We start from the raw sequence: 17,252 nt of genomic DNA, 5'->3' as shown, positions 1-17,252 counted from the left end.
TACCTTTCATTTTGCAACCACTTAAAAATATTTGTAAAGATATTCCTTTTTTTTTTTTCTTTGAGACGGAGTCTCACTCTGTCACCCAGGCTGGAGTGCAGTGGCATGATTTCGGCTCACTGTAACCTCCACCTCCTGGGTTCAAGTGATTCTTCCTATCTCAGCCTTCCAAGTAGCTGGGATTACAGGTGCATGCCACCACACCCAGCTATTTTTTGTATTTTTAGTAGAGACAGGGTTTCACCATGTTGGCCAGGCCGATCTCGAACTCCTGACCTAAAGCAATCTGCCTGCCTCAGCCTCACAAAGTGCTGGGATTACAGGTGTGGGCCACTGTAAAGATATTTCTTTCTAAAGATACATAGCTTCTGAAATAAATGCAAAGTGCCTGAAACGCTGTGTCTCAGGTGGCCAATATATATGTGAATTATTCTTGTTCCTATGTGTCTAATAATTTTCCTTCCCCACTGGGACACATTAAGACTGCAAAACATCTGTTTCTTCACCACCTTGATCTCAGCTGGGGCTCTTAACATTGTAGAGTTGCTAGGGGTAGACCCCAACAGACAGGTGAGGCCATGCAATGGCACTCCTGGGCTGAGATGCTGAGAACAGGAGTGAGAGGCAGGCAAACTATATTACAATATCAATTCCTTAATTTCTCTCCTGGCATCATACCTTCCCAGTACATAGCTGCTTTCACAGTTTTCTCCCCTTCTCAGTAAATCTTAAACCCACTTCATCCACATGTCATCCTTCAAATCCTGCCGTCCCTAGGAAATAGCAAAATCAACTCAAAAGTAAAGGTCTTCACAAATGAAGCCCCTCCCTGTTATCCCTTGCAAAAGACATTTAAGTTTAGCAACTACAGTCATTCATAGCTTTACAACAGGGATACATTCTGAGAAATGCGTCCTTTGACAATTTCATTGTTGTGCAAACATTGCAGAGTGTACTAACACAAACCTAGATGGTATAGCCTGTTAATTACATACCTAGACTAGAAGGCATAGCGTGTTGATCCTAGGCTACAAACCTGTTTATGTTACTCTACTGAATATCGTAGGCAGTTATAACACAACAGGAAATATTTGTGTATCTAAACATAGAAAAGGTGTTATAAAAGTATGGTATAAAAGACAAATGGTACACCTGTGTATGATACCCACCATGAATGGGGCTTGCAGAATCAGAAGTTGCTCTGGGTAAGTTAGTGGCGAGTGAATGTGAAGGCCTAGGACATTATTGAACACTACTGCAGACATTATAAGCTCTGTACCCTTAGGCTACACTAAATTTATACAAAAATATTATTTTCTTCAATAATAAATTTGTTGTAAATTTATTACTTATGTCAGAAAATATTGTAAACTTTTTGACTCTTGTAATAACTTTTAGTTTAGGCTGGGCACAGTGGCTCACACCTGTAATCCCAGTACTTTGGGAGGCCAAGGTGGGTGGATCATCTGAGGTCAGGAGTTCAAGACCAGCCTGGGTAATATGGTGCAACCCCATCTCTACTAAAAATACAAAAATTGGCTGGGGGTGGTGGTGGGAGGGTGCCTGTAATCCCAGCTACTCAGGAGGCTGGGGCAGGAGGATCGCTTGAACCCAAGAGGCGGAGGTTGCAGTGAGCTAAGATAGTGCCATTGCACTCCAGCCTGGGTGACAAGAGTGAAACTCCGTCTCAAAAATAAATAAAGTTAAAAATAACACTTAGCTTAAAACATATACATTGTACAGCTATACAAAACTATTCTTGTTTCATAGATATATATTTTTTTACTTTTAAACTTTTTCTGTTAATGAAGACACAAACACACACGTTAGCCTAGACCTACACGGGGTTAGGATTATCAGTGTTATTCATTGTCTTCCATCTCCACATCCTTCCAAGGTCTTCAGGGGCGGTAACACTCATGGGGCTGTATTCTCTCCTATGATAACAGTGACTTCTTCTGGAAACTTCCTCAAGGACTTGCCTGAGACTGTCTTACGGGGTAGCTTTTTTTTTGTTTTTAGTTTGTTTTTGTTTTTTTTAAATCATTTTTACTTAAAAATGATAAAAACTATAATATAGTTTTATATTATATATATTATATATGTATATATAAAACTATTATATAATATATAATTTATTATATATTTTATTATTTATTTGTATATTATATATTAATATATATTTTATATATTTATAAATATTATATTTTATATATTTATTATATATATTTTATATATACATAAACTAGTAACAGTTGTTATGATCAAGTATTAGGTACTGTACATACTTGTATGTGCTAGACTTTTATGTGACCAACAGTGTAGTAGGTTTGTTTACAACAACATCACCACAAACACATGTGTTGCACTGTGACATTAGGGTGGCTACGATGTCTTAGGTGATAGAAATGTTTCAGCTCGTTATAATCTTATGGGACTACCATCACACAGGCAGTCGTATGCAGAAATGTCGTTATGTGGTGCGTGACTGTATCTTGGAGGAATTGGAGAATTTTACACTCCAAGGCAAGACCAGAGTAGTGACAGAGCAGGGGGTGGGTCCAGGTGTTCAGGTTTCTGCATCTTCTGGGGCCTGAGGTCACAGGCAACCTGGTCCTCTGGAAAAATGCCAATCATAGCACCAACACCTGAATGTCCAGGGGAAATAACTTGGCGCTGCCTGTGTTAACTTCCCTCATTTTCTTTTTCTTTTTCTTTTTTTTTTTTTTTTTGAGACGAAGTCTCACTTTGTCTCCCAGGCTAGAGTGCAGTGGCACGATCTTGGCTCACTGCAACCTCCACCTCCCAGGTTCAGGGAATTCTGCCTCAGCCTTCTGAGTAGCTAGGATTATAGGCGTGTGCCACCATGACCAGCTAATTTTTGTATTTTTAGTAGAGACGGGGTTTCACCATGTTGGTCAGGCTGGTCTCAAACTCCTGACCTCGTGATCCACCCGCCTTGGCCTCCCAAAATGTTGGGATTACAGGCGTGAGCCACTGCACCCGGCCTAACTTCCCTCATTTTCTCTGGAGTTTTAGGGATGTTGATGCTGACTTTGTTTTCAGGTTAACCTCAGTTTGACTCTCCATAGCAGTGACCGGAAGCTCTTTCCTCTGATGTTTATCAAAGGCTTTAAGACTTTGGAACTGGAAGACACTATAATATTTTGTCATTTAGATGTAAATCACCTTTAAATCATATATTACCATTATGATATTTTGTTCATAAATTTTCAGATTATTTGGCATTAATTACCTCCTCAAATGGCCACCAAGACATTTTCTCTGGCACAGTAAACAAGAGCTTCCTTAGTCCCTTACTTGGCATTGAACGAACCCTCCTTGCCTGTGCCTCTCCCAGCCTGCATCTCAGTGCTGCAGTCACGTGGCTGCAGGACGCCTTGAGCTCCTGAGCAGAGTGAAGCCTGTAAGGCGGATGCAGGGCATATTCTCAGGATACCCCATCAGCAGGTCTGACATTTGATCTACAGGAGTCAAACTCAGTAGATAGAGAGAGGGACAGTTTTGCCTGCCAGATGTGAACTCTGACCTAAAGACGGCTGCTCAAAATAGCCTTCATCTTCTTTGCCTAAGCCTGATAACGCAAGCTTTTATCTGAGCTGCCCCTGGTCACCTGCTTTTCTTACTTGACTCTGCAGTTCTCCAGGTGGCTATTCCTGGATGGCACTCATCTAGAAAGGGTCATTGCTCCTTTCTCCATTTATTTCACTCAGAGATTATTTTGGTAACATTATGATTTACAGACAATCAAATTCATACATTTCAAGTATACAATTCAGTGAAGTTTTTGTAAATTTACCAGGTTGTGCAACCATTACTGTAACCCAGTGTTAGAACATGTTCATCATCCCGGTTAGATTATTTATGCCCAAGCAGTTAATTACCATCTTCACCCCCAACTCCAGGTATCCACTAATCTACATTCTATTTTTAGATTGCCTTTTCAGGACACTTCACTTAATATAATCAGACTGTACACAGTCGTGTATCTGGCTTCTTTTGCTGTGTCTTTGAGGTTCATCCGTGATGTGGCATGTCAGTGATTTTTGTGATGGTGGGTTCCTGCTGCCCTCAGACCCACACTTCTTTAAAGGTGCTAAGCCGCCTGATCTTTGAATAACCCCCTGCTTTCCCCATGGCTCTCCTGCCGCCAGTGTCCCACAGGGCTGTCGGTCTCTCCTCAGTGACTTCACCTGACTGAGCTGCCTGCCTTCTCCAGCCTATCCTCCAGGCCCCGCCTGGCTCCCTGTTGCCCCTACACTGGCTTCCTGCTCTTCCTCCAAAGGCCTGGCTGCTTCCCGACTCAGGCTCTGCCCATTGCTGCTGTCACCTCCCCCCAGCAACCCCAAAGCTTTGCCCATTGTTTGTCCCCTCATTCTGTTCAGGTCTTGATTCAAATGTTGCTTCCTTAAAGAGGCACCCTGACCTCGACTCAGATAGCGTTCCTTCCCACAGACGTTCATTTGCCCCACGTGTCTTCACAGCTCTTGTTGTTCCTGTTTCTTGTTCATTCCTGAAATGATACTTTGTTATTATCTTGTTAATAGACTAGTGGGTATCTTAAGTCTGTTTAAGCTGCTATGAGAGAATACCATAAACTGGGTGGCTTATCAACAGAAATTTTTCTATCACAGTTCTAGAGTCTGGGACATCTAGGATCAAGGCACTGGCAGATTTGGTGTCTGATGTGTTGCTTCCAGGCTCAGAGGGGACATCTCCTGTGTCCTCACATGGTGGAAGAGATGAGGGGGTCTCTCCTTGGGCTCTAAGATAAGAGAAACAGTGCCATTCATGAGGATTCTGTCCTCATGACTCATCACCTCCTTAAGGCCCTGCCTCCTAAATTCCATCACTTTGGGATTTAGGATTTCAACATATACATTTTGGAGAGGATATAAACACTCAGACAACAGCAGTTAAGAGAGCAGGTGTAGTGGCTCACGCCTGTGATCCCAGCACTTTGGGAGGCTGAGGCGGGTGGATCACCTGAGGTCAGGAGTTCAAGGCCAGCCTGATCAACATGGTAAAACCCCATCTCTACTAAAAATGCAAATTAGCTGGGTGTGGTGGCACATGCCTGTAATCCCAGCTACTGGGGAGGCTGAGGCAGGAGAATTGCTTGAACCAGGGAGGTGGAGGTTGCAGTGAGATGAGAATGCACCACTTTGGGCAACAGAGTGAGACTCTTTCTCAAAAAAATCCAGATATAAAAATTAGTTCGGAAAAGAAAACTCATAACTGGAGGCCAATCATGCTAGGCATTTATAAATGTATTACTGTATTCCCCCTCATCATCAGTTGTGAAGTGACATTTGGGATTTGAACTCAGTCCCGATTGACATGTGAAGCTCAGACACTAAACACTGTATTTTGCTGTGAAGCAGACCTCAGAAAGTATGGTTAGATTCTGCGCAACCTTGAAAATCCTCTGGACTCAGTGGGTACAACTCGGCTATCTGTACTTCACACAACACAGGTGGTCTAGGAAAGAGGCTGCCTTTGGCTTGACTGTGCAAATGTATTTTATTTTTTTTCCTGTCATGTTGGTCAGCAGTTATACCAAAGCTAGCTATTAGCATCTCTGAGTAGATGGTGATGATGAGAGTCTCGGCAAGCAACACCAGCTACTGGCACACTTTTGTTTCCAGAGGGGTTATGATGAATCCTATGTTTAAGGACAGCTGTATTATATACAGTCTTAAATAGTAATGGAAAGCATGATTCCAGAAGAGAAAAACCAAGCCACGTAGCTGTCTTTGGGTATGCTTGACATGCAGTGATATGCTTGATAGAAAATAGTATTTCTAATTTTTGACCACAACTTGGTAAGTAGAGAGAGAAAGCTCTTAAAAGCACATACATATACAACTTGGAAGATAGGACTTACTTGGAAAAGTACAAATTATTGGAATAATGAAGTACTCTTTTAAGCCATTTTATTTAAGGTTAAGATGCTGTATAAAATAATTATTTTCATCTTATCTGATAAAGCAAGACAAAGGAAAAAGAAACAGTGTTTTAAGTTAGCTCAGCATTTCCCAAACTAATACCCAAAGGAACACTGTTTCATGAGATGTTAAAATATATGCCTTGAAAAAAATTGTGTGGATCCAAGTTTGAGGATTAGTATATCTTAAAAATCTTGGGGGTGGGGTGGGGTGTGGGCAAACCAAAACTTTTTTTTTTTCCCCAGTTAAGTATGACTATTTCTATTTCCAGGAGTGATCTGTGGGGCAGAAACAGCTTGGGAAATGCTGAAATTTCTGATGGTTAAGGTAAGATTGGATATATGTATCTGTTTGGATAATTACTCATGTGATCTCTTGGAACCAAGGATCCTTAGGTCCAAGGAACTCAGATTTCTAGGAATGTTTTGTAAACAAATCAATAACAGACAAATAGGTGAAGAATCTGAATTTTCCAGTCCACTGATTTTTGAAAGGAGGCATCCAAACCGGAAGAGCCCCAGATCAGATTACCTGACTAAGTGGTTAGTGTTTATGACAGTGAGCCACCTCTGACAGACAGCTGCATCACCTCTAACAACAGAGATGGAATGGATGAACTCAACTTACTTTCAAAGCTAATATTCTATGACTTAACTGCTTGGAAAGTAACTTGTTGCAGAAAGGGGAAATGCTTTATTCTCACAGAAAACACTTCTAGAGTTGCCCCCAACATGAAGAAAACGGAAGTAAAGCCTCTTATTCTTAAATAACATTTATTATTGTTGCAGAGACGTCTTCTCCATGAGAACATTTCTCACATTTATTTAAAGATATGCAGGTTATAGATATAGAAGCGAATTTCACTGAGGTGTTATATAGAAGGATGCCCAACTATGATCCTTAATTCAGCAATCTAATATTCACAATGTGTCTGTTGCCATTTAGCTATTTATCCAAACATGCCTTTAAAAAAAAAAACCACATGTGCCTAGACAGGGTGGAAAAAGAAACGTCAAGGGCTTGCTAAAAAGAAGAAGCCTAAAAAAGATAAAATTCCCACAGCAGTTCTGTTCAACTGTAGTTTGTGAGTGCAGGAACAATGTTTCCGTGGGGAAGCATTATGCCCAGTGGTTTCCTGGTTTGAACAGTGGGAAAGCCCTTGAGGTTTTCTGTCGCTGTCAGGAGGGAGTGGGAAACTGTTTATGGAATCCAGTCGATGTTCAGGCACCGTGCTACGAAAGCAAACATGTCTGAGACTTCCTCTATCACTTTGGCTGTGGGCTTCCCTGCCCCATGGCCTGCCTTGGTATCCACGTGGATAAGCAGGGGGTTGCTTTGCTTCCTGCTGCGGCCGACGATGTACTGAAGGGTGGCGATGAACTTCAGGGAGTGAAGCGGGACCACGCGGTCATCATGGTCCGCAGTGAGGAGCAGCATGGACGGGTACTGGATGTCATCTGCTTCTGGTAACTTCACGTTATGCAATGGAGAGTATCTGCAAGGCAAAGACGCCTTTGTGAGGCTGGAGAACAACACAGAGGTTTTTGTAGGACAATCAGGGAGAACTGGTATGGCACAGGGACCTATGTAGTTTACTAGGCTAACTTAACTAGTATATGAGTGACTACCACAGACTGTGTGTGCATGGCCATTTAGGCCGTGACCAGCAAGGGCTCCTGCACTGCAGAGCTGTGTCATTTATGTGGCTCCAACTTTGAAAGACTGTCAGAAGGAAGGTCACAGGGCTGTGGAAACAACCCAAATCATAGGCACGCTTACTGTCCCTTAAGATGAATAGTTTCATGATCTCTAGACTTTTACTGCTACTTAGTGGAGTAATAATTAATTGTCTTTTTAAACCACTGGTTGTAGTTTTAAGTCCAAGCCTTTCTTTTGTTGAGAAACTTGAAATCCATAGTATTAAAGCTTGCTGCCCCTTTATTCCAGGCTCAGTTTTGCAGTCTTAGGAAAAGCACAGGTCCTCTCTGGGCCTCACTTCTTGTCTGTGAACTGAGGAAGCTGGACGGGCTGCTGGCTCTCAGTCCAGCAGAAAGCAGCAGCCTTTGAGCAGTGCGGGGGGCACCTTCTGAAGGACAAGGCAAGTTTCCTGGGTAAGTAAGTTAATAAAAAGGATGTTAAGTATAAAAGTAATGTTGATTTTAACAGTGACTGATAATAGTGAAGTGAAAGAAATCTCTGGATATTTTTTCTTTACATTTTCCTAATACGGGTGCCATGTTCTTCAAAGTATTTAATATTAACGAATAAAATCAACTGTTGAGTTTTATTTTGAAGGGTAAATAGTGAAAACAGTAAAAATTCTGCTCAGTTAACCAACTTGAGGCCAAAACATTCTCAGTTTCCCAACAGGTAAGTTGGAGATCTGTTTTTTGATGTCATTTCAGAGTGTTTTATGACCAACCCCATTCTTCCAAATAGGGGTTAGTTCTAAGGAGAAACAAGTTTGGAAAACCCTGCCTGCTAACAATAATCGCCCCCTTGGAGATTCACATGCAACATTTATACATTATCTGTAGAAAAGAAATACATTAGGCTTTATCTCCTAGTCATTCAAACTTGGAACTCTAGCTCTTTTTGGGGAAACACCTTTTAATAATTTTGGTGCTCCGTGAGGCATACCCCAGGGGGCGGGGAGGTGCTGGGCTGGTGGAGCTCCCTGTAGTGTGGGCTGAATTCCATGCTCATTTTACCAGCTGCAGGGGAAAGGCAATGTAGCCCTGGGAGAGCAAGATTTGAAAATTGAAGCAAGAACATCACAGAGAAAAATATTTAGAATCTTTTTTGTTTTTAAATTAATTTTGAAAGTATTAGGTGTCTCTAATATTCTTTTGCCTTCAATATTCAATTAACTCAGTATTTTCAAATGAGTTTAAATAGGACTTGTTTCCCTAGGTGCCAATTTTCTCTAACTTTTATCAATATGTGTCAATGAGGCCTGTGCGCTGAAAAGTACTTTCATAGTGAACTGTTTCCCCTTAGAGAACGGCATTTAGTAGTTTAAAGTAAAGTACCCAGTTAAAAAAATTCAGTCATTTTAAGTGTATTTCAAACTGGATAGGCTAGCCGTAAAAAGCAAACAAAATGAAAGAACAAACTTTTTAGAAACCAGGCCATGCGCGGTGGAGAGCACTTGTCGTCCCAGCTACTGGGGGCTGAAGCATGAGAACTGTTTGAACCCAGGAGGCGGAGGTTGCAGTGAGCCGGATTGTGACACTGCACTCCAGCCTGGGCAGCAGAGAGACCTTGTCTCAAAAAAAAAAAAAACTTTTTAGTTATTTTGGTCAAAATTTGTGGTTTACTGACAACAGGTGGAACAGGCTTCTTGTGCCAGTCTGAGAGGCACTCCTAAACACTGCTGATTAAAAATAAAATTTAAAAACTCTTACATAATAGAGAATGAAAGGCCAAAAAGAAGTTTTAATGTCTGTTTACTCATTGTTATCAATCACCATAGTGGTTTCAGGATACAAGGGACATTGTATAAGATTTCAATAATGCAACTTGCAGTTTCAAATATATGTAGCTATACTGAGCATAAAATAAGTTTAGCTGTACTTGAATATATTCTTTTTTTTTTTTTTTTTTTGAGACAGGGTCTTGCTCAGGGTCTTGCTCTGCTGCTCAGGCTGGAGTGTAGTGGTGTATCTTGGCTCACTGCAACTTCTGCCTCCCAGTCTCAAGCCATCCTTCCACTTCAGCCTCCCGAGTAGCTGGGACTACGGGCAGCACCACCATGCCCAGCTAATATTTTGTAAAGACAGGGTTTCACCACGTTGCCCATGAAGGGCTGGTCTTGAACTCCTCAGCTGGCGATCTGCCTGCCTCCATCTCTCAAAGTGCTGGGACCGCAGGTGTGAGCCACCATACTCAACCCCACTTCCCCTACTTTTTATTTTGATCTGCTACTTCAGGAGCATATATTCTTTGTTTAATTTAGAAAAGAAAATCCCAGCCAGGCGCGGTAACTCAAGCCTGTAATCTCTCAGCACTTTGGGAGGCCGAGGCGCGCAGATCACGAGGTCAAGAAATCGAGACCATCCTGGCCAACATGGTGAAACCTCGTCTCTACTAAAAATACAAAAATTAGCTGGGCGTGGTGGTGTGCGCCTGTAGTCCCAGCTACTTGGGAGGCTGAGGCAGGAGAATTGCTTGAACCCGGGAGGCTGCAGTAAGCTGAGATTGTACCACTGCACTCCAGCCTGGTGCCTGGTGACAGAGTGAGACTCTGTCTCAAAATAAAAAAAAAAAGAAAATCCCATACATTGATATAAAGCATAATAATACCTTTTGATGATTGCTACGGTAACAAATTACCACAACTTTAGCAGCTTGAAACACCACAGACTTCTTATCTCACAGTTCTATAAGTCAGCAGTCTGGGTTGGCTCAGCTGGGTTGTCTGCTCTGGGTCTCCCAAGGTCAAAATGAAGGTGTTGGCTGACTGGACTCTTAAGGGGAAACTCTGGAAAAAACCTACTTGCAGGCTCGGGATGTTGGCAGAATTCAGTTTTGTACGGCTGTGGGACTTAGGTCCTGTTTCTTTGATGGCTGTTGTTTGGGGGTTGCTCTCAGGTTCTAGAGGTCCCCCTTCCTCCACAAAGTCAGCAATGGCAGGTTGAATCCTTTACATGCTTTCAATTTCTCTGACCTCCCTTTCTGCTGCATCCCTGACTCCAGCCAGAGAAAGTGCTCAGCCTTTAAGGGTTTATATGATTTGTCACCCCTCAGATAATCCAAAGAGCAGCAGATTAATATCCTGCCCTCTTCACAGCAAGCAGTACCTAGATAAGTGTTTGGGATGCCATCTTTAGAATTCTGCCTACCACATTTTTGTAGTTTGTTGCTTTTGTTAAAGACTAGATTAAAACAAGAAAGACAAGTAGGTATTCCCATCTCTTCTCCTACTTCTCAGTAAATTATACGCAAGACACTGAAGATGACAAAGCTCAAGCACTAATCCTGTTGTGTGACTGTTCAGTTTCAATCAGATGACTGACAACAAATATATGTCAAAAGAGCCTTACTTGACAAGCCATTCAAAGTGTTGTTTGCTGTCCGAGCACCCATAATCAGTGGTCCAAGCATGGCCAATGGTGTATTTATGAAACTTCAGCATGTCCATTACTCCAACTTGGGCAATAACACAACCAAAGAGGTCAGGTCGCTGATTTGCACAAGTAGCTAAAAACCCAAGGTAGAAAAGGGAGGCAGTCTATCATTAAACATCTACATAAACAAGGCAAGGCAATACTTACATGCTTCCAGAACCCTGGTTGCATTTATTTATCCTCAGAGCACAGGAGGAAGCCATCAGAAATCACCTGCCCAAGAGCCCCAAAGCTCCCCACCTCCTCTGATATCTGTCAGGGGGTGGGAATTCTCATCAGTAATACAGCTTTACTCCCCAAAGTGAATCTTGAAAAGCTTGAGGACTTTCTGGAAACCCTGTATCCCCTGCTCCCATCTCCAGTTGCTTTCACAGTGATGAGGGGGATTAAGGGACTTGTCCAAGATCTCAGGACCTGCCCAAGGCATAACAGGGTCTCTTTGTATGTCATTTATCAGATGCCCAAATACAAATAGTAGAAACAGGTTTTGCTCTCCTTATACCACTTTGTGGTCCTATCCACAAAGTGAATCAAGAGCTGCCTACAGATGGTGTATCTGAAAACCCCAAGAGGGCTAACTAGTAAGTACAATGAATAAAATCCACTACTTACCCACTAAGAGGCCTCCATTTGAACCCCCATTAATAGTCAGCCTCTTGGGAGATGTGTAACCTTCCTTGATCAGATACTCAGCAGCACACTGAAAGTCATCAAAGCAGTTTTGTTTGTTGGCCAAGATACCACCTACGATGTGCCAAAGTGGAAGATAGTTAATTAACAAAACCAAACATAAAAATAATAAATTTAAAGGGAATTCCAATGATAATAGGGCACAGTTTCAACTACTGATTAACTTAAAAACAATGGGTTAACACTGCATTAAAAAAAATGCCTCAATTTAAGTTCTGTTATGCACTGTGGAAACAGATCATCAATACCACAATGCTAATCCATATGGTGGATCTGAAGTTTTCTAAAAGCCTCTAGAACTTAAACAGGAAATGCCCCAAAGGGAACAGATGGTCGGTTATGAGAGAAGCATGATGATGAAAGGATAGAAGCATGTCCTCACAAGGAACCTGTATTCTGGGAAGCTGAACTTAAAAATATAAAGCGAGACCTGCAGCAGTGTTCAGCCCTGTGGGTTCCACCCAGCACCCATGCCAGAGCCGGCTGTGGGGGTGCCTGTGCCTCCCCTCCCTGCGAAGATGGAGGTGGAAGTGCTCTGCAGAGGCACACTTCCCACCCCACCTCTGCAGGCGTCGGACATGGTCGGGGATGGGGAGAAAGAAATTCCCCAGTCTTGCTCACGGTTATTAATTTAAAGAATCAGCAGGAATTGGGTGGTGAGGTAGTGCTGCAGCAGACCACCACATAATGGTTTCTCAATTCCAGAATAAAAGACCTTAAACATTTCCGCAGAGAATCTGCGCTTTATCATCTGCAAATCATTCCAGCGTATTAAACCAAACAAATTACTTGGAGAAACATTTACGGGGCTGTGAAATATCTATAAGTAAAGGCCAAAAGTCAAAAGCATGTGCTCAAAGGAACAGATGTCTGAAATAACTGCCTTTGAAATGAACAAAGAACAGACACAGATCTAATTAGATATTTGAGATTAACCACTTCAGCTGAAATTTAATTAAAGATAAAGGAGTGCTACTGAAATGTTTTTCCTATCAAAACAAATGTTAAGAAATTACCAGTTAATTTAGAAGAGCTAGGATTACTTAGTTTCTAGGAATAACAGTATTTTGAGGATATGACTAAATTTTAAAAAGCATTATATTTTAAAGTCAATTAACAGAAAGGAATTCAGATTTACCAAAGTTTTGTATCCTAGGCTTTAACTGGAAAAGGTCTATTTCTTGTCCTTGCATCATGGCCTAAATTTTGAAGAAGTTTATCAGTCTAAACATAGTCTACTGTTAGCCTTGGTCAAGCTTGAACCTCCCTAATCCCAAGACTGGAAAATAACTTGGTTGTAATTAATAAAGGAATGAGAGAACAGACCAGGGGCAAGGGTACTCTTCCTTATCAGAACATGGTGGGCACCTGATGATCAGAGGGATTTTCTGGTGAAGAATCCAGTTCTTTCAGGAGAGAGTCCCAGAATCAGGGGTCCATGTGTAGGGGGTATGGGGCATCAACTACATACAACTTAAATAGGAAATCAGGTGATTAGCACACACATTTGGGATGTAAATCAAACATGGTATACAGAAAATTTATCCTCTTATCTTTTAATATCAGTTTCACAGTATGATTTTAGTGTAAACTCTAATATTAACTCAAAATTATACAATAAATTCTATGCAGTTTCAAAGACAGTCACAGTTGGTAGTTGCTGGGGATGATACCTGGCAACAGTGGACCAGATGGCTGGCCATGAGCACTCACTCTTACTAAGGTGCATTTGAGGAGGCTGGTGTCAGCCCCTGGGGTGCATGCTGGATGCCCAGAGGTCAGACCTAGGCCTTTCCTGCATATGGTACCTAACAGGTACTTATGGAAATCTCTTTATAGGTTTACCCTTATGTTTGCTGATTTGATTTGATGGAAAAAAAAAAAAAACAAAACTCAGGGCCTCAAGCCTCAGGTTTGGGTTGGCGTAGGGAACAGAAGAGAGGTATAGATCTGAAGGGTGGTCTCTGATGCTGAGGAGACTCTACCTGGAGCTGCTGACCAACCTCAGTGTCCTGGCAGAACTTACTATAAACAAGACTGGGGCAAGCACAGAGCTGGTGGAGGTGCTTTCCCACATCCCCCCTGCCCCAAAGACACACAACCAAGGCACGTGAAGAACCTCTTCAGACCACTTAGAATGGTCAGGCCTATTGTAGGCCTGACCCCTGGGCATCCAGCATGCACCCCAGGGGCTGACACCGGACTCCTCAAGGGCACTTTAGTGACAGTGAGTGCTCGTGGCCAGCCATCTGGTCCACTGTTGTCAGGTATCATCCCCAGAAACTACCGACTGTGACTATCTTTGAAACTGCATAGAATTCATTGCATAATTTTGAGTTGATATTATAGTTTACACTAAAATCATACTGTGAAACTGATACTAAGATGAGTGATAAGAGAATAAAACTTCTGTATACCATATGTTTAATTTACATCCCAAATGTGTGTGCTAATTCTGAACCCCTTGATTCACCTGATTTCCTATTTAAGTTGTATATAGGTTATGCATCATACCCCTATGCGTGGACCCCGATCCTGGTTAGTCTATGAATTCAATTTCAGATACACAAAAGCCTGGGTGACGGGGTGCTCCACATGGAAAAAAATGGAAAAGATGCAGATGATCAGTCAAAAAAACTGTGACCATCTGGTGTATAAAGTTGGGTATTAGTCAATTAGCTAGAATTTTGTATTGATAATATGCTTCAGGAGGCCAGAGAATGGAGATGGAATAAAACCAGAAGAAAAAAATGACTGCATTTTTGTGTCTAAAACTAATGCACGATAGAGTCACAGCAGCCATGCTAGGAGGATGCGATTTCTCAGCAATGCTGGGAAGATCTGAAAAAACCAGCAGGAGAATACTGCTCCTTTCTCTTCAGAGAAAATGACCCACCTTCACTTCTGTTTCAAGACAGTCAACTAATACTAAACTGTAAAAACAAGGCTAACAGGAGACAGAATAAACACCGAAAAGCTCTCCAAGATTCACTTCTGACAATGATAATTAAAAACACAACCTATGAGTTGTTAAACGCCCAAATAGAAGGAAATGCTTCTGAAAAATATGTACTTCATCTATTTATTATAAGAAAGGAAAATAAAACGTGAAAAGAGTGAGTTGTTTTTAAGGGGGGAGTGGTGCCTAAATGTGTTCGATAATATCCTTGGTTTTCATTCGTCTAGCCAAAAAGCTTTCCTGCTCCTAACCCCCTCAGCTCATTCAAACAGGAAGGATCAGCACAACCTTTGCTTTGACTATGTCAGACTTGTGTTTCTGTAGAGAGAACACCTCACCTTTATGCCACGTCTCTCCATATTCGCCACCTCCTCTGATGTTGGCCACTGCCAGGATACCACCCATGTGTCTCACAAAAATAAGCCTGGAAACACTGAGAAACAGTAAAAACAGTTAACCTTCCATTAACTGCCTAGTGAAGACCATGTTACCCCTCTCCATCTCAAAAAAGTGTATGCCCAAGAACACTGAGTAATACCATCTAAATAGGAGTTTGATATTCCTTATATTGCTTAAGTGAAAAATATATAACTTCCAATTAATGCCTAATTGCAAAGCTAATTTTTTTTTGAGACAGAGTCTGGCTCTGCCACCCAGGCTGGAGCACAGTGACACGATCATGGCTCGCTGCAACCTCCACCTTCTGGGTTCAGGTGAGCCTCCTGCCTCAGCCTCCCGAGTAGCTGGGATTACAGGTGTGTGCCACCACACCTGGCTAGTTTTTGTATTTTTACTAGAGACAGGATTTTGCCAAGTTGGCCAGGCTGGTCTTGAATTCCTGCCTTCAAGTGATCCGCCTGCTTTGGCCTCCTGAAGTGCTGGGATTCCAGGCTGAGCCACTGTGCTCAAGCAAAGCTAATATGTTTTCACAGGCATTTGGTGTGTCTTATTTTTCTAAATTGATAAATATTTCACTACACAATTCATAATATAAACAGAGAAAAAACAAAACACTGCCAGCCCAGGCATGGATGGTGCTGGGCTCACATAGGAACACCTGATAATGGTCCTGTTTATCATTTTTTGAGTAACTTTCTCCAAACTGTTTAAGTTGGAAAATAAAAAAAGCTTTTTCTATAAAACACGGGTTTTTAAACATGTTTTCCAGTTCTACAGAAACTTCTCAGTTAAACTAGCCAACACAGGGAGTGCGAGAGGTAAAGGAGATCAGGAATAGAGTTCTCAGGGCTGGAGGATATTTTCTAGAGATAAACGGAAGCAATTACAGCACAAACCCTCTAGGAAAGTGTTAAGTCCTTTGGAAAATCTGGATTTTATTTCCCCCTCCTTTTTCCACTATGACCCTAAAAGTACTGAGTGACATTGTTGTTAGTTAAAATTAACTTTGCTTTGAGAACTATTTCTGAGAATTGTGTCACTCTTTTAGAAACTGGGGAAATCATGGGCTTCTGCAACCTGAAGGCTCTTGATGGCTTGAACGCTAATTTCCTAAATATCGAGGATGAACAGGAAAGGTCGGAAGACTTAGGGTACATGTATCAGACCATCCAACCATACCTTATTAGCCAAACTGTTGTTCGATCACCTGGTCCTCTCTTCAAGATTTTCATGCATCTCTGATGGTCTCTCCTGAGACTACTATTAAAGGCACTGGGTGCTGGGATGAAAACGGCCCTGGGACTTATCTCTTGAATCCCAACAGGGCAGGCTTAATAAATGCTTGTTGCCCAAATGAACAAAGACAAGTGCCTGTTTTAGGTACAGTAGATCCACTCAGGAATCAGTGTTGTCTTGATCCTAGCCCACCTGCTGGGACCAGGGAAATGGGGCTCGAGGTGACTCATTATTCACTGAGGAAGCACGTGTTCACTGCCCCACACTCGAGCATCCCTGTGAGCTAAAACCGAAGCCTGTATTTTAACACTTTGAGTGATATAAGGATTAGGTTAATACAATAAACCAACATTTATTGTCTTGCTTTTTTATTATTACAAGGGGCAAGGAGGCTTGCATTCCTAGAAGAATCATCTCAGGGAATACATATGGCATGTAATATTAACACATAGATATCAATGTGTTAATATTACCTATTTGTTATTACAACCATAACAAATCTCATTGCCTGTGAAACTTTGGAAAGAGATGGGAAGTCCCCATGTCTGGAATGCTGCCTGGTAGATGTCGCTGTCAATACAGGATGAATGAACAGCAACTGTTACACTTTTCTAACTAGTTTCCCTTCATTTACTCATATGATGATGCCACATATCTTTTGAAAATACTGTTCTACATCATGATTTTCCACAAAAGCCTCCCATCAGCTCCTTGCTAACAAAAAAGTAAATGCAAACTCCTCAGCCAGATACTCGAGATCCACAGCTTCATTATAAATCACTTGAGGGCAGGCATCATGTTTCATACTTCATTAAACCCAAAATAAAGAGCTTCTACAGATATTGAGTGCTCAAAACAAAGTAACAGTGT

General features: G+C 41.8%; 1 protein-coding gene across 2 annotated transcripts in view; it reads right to left on the bottom strand.

Annotated features, from left to right (window-relative positions):
* Positions 1 to 6,727: 6,727 nt before the first annotated feature.
* The window catches only part of PREP (prolyl endopeptidase), a 124,077-nt gene continuing 113,552 nt past the window's right edge, over positions 6,728 to 17,252 (bottom strand). For both annotated transcript variants that reach the window (XM_012438443.3, XM_012438444.3), the window contains 4 exons: positions 15,086 to 15,180; positions 11,711 to 11,842; positions 11,015 to 11,171; positions 6,728 to 7,464 (listed from right to left, as the gene is read on the bottom strand). In XM_012438443.3, coding sequence (XP_012293866.3) covers positions 7,170 to 7,464; positions 11,015 to 11,171; positions 11,711 to 11,842; positions 15,086 to 15,180 — 679 coding nt within the window. In that variant the 3' untranslated portion in view covers positions 6,728 to 7,169. The remainder of the gene's footprint in view (positions 7,465 to 11,014; positions 11,172 to 11,710; positions 11,843 to 15,085; positions 15,181 to 17,252) is intronic.

This window comes from Aotus nancymaae, unplaced genomic scaffold, assembly GCF_030222135.1.
Source record: "Aotus nancymaae isolate 86718 unplaced genomic scaffold, 86718_ANA_hifiasm-v0.15.2.pri h1tg000040l, whole genome shotgun sequence".
Lineage (NCBI taxonomy): Eukaryota > Metazoa > Chordata > Mammalia > Primates > Aotidae > Aotus > Aotus nancymaae.
The sequence above is the reverse complement of the archived record's forward strand: the minus strand, read 5'-3'. Positions and strand labels throughout refer to the sequence as shown.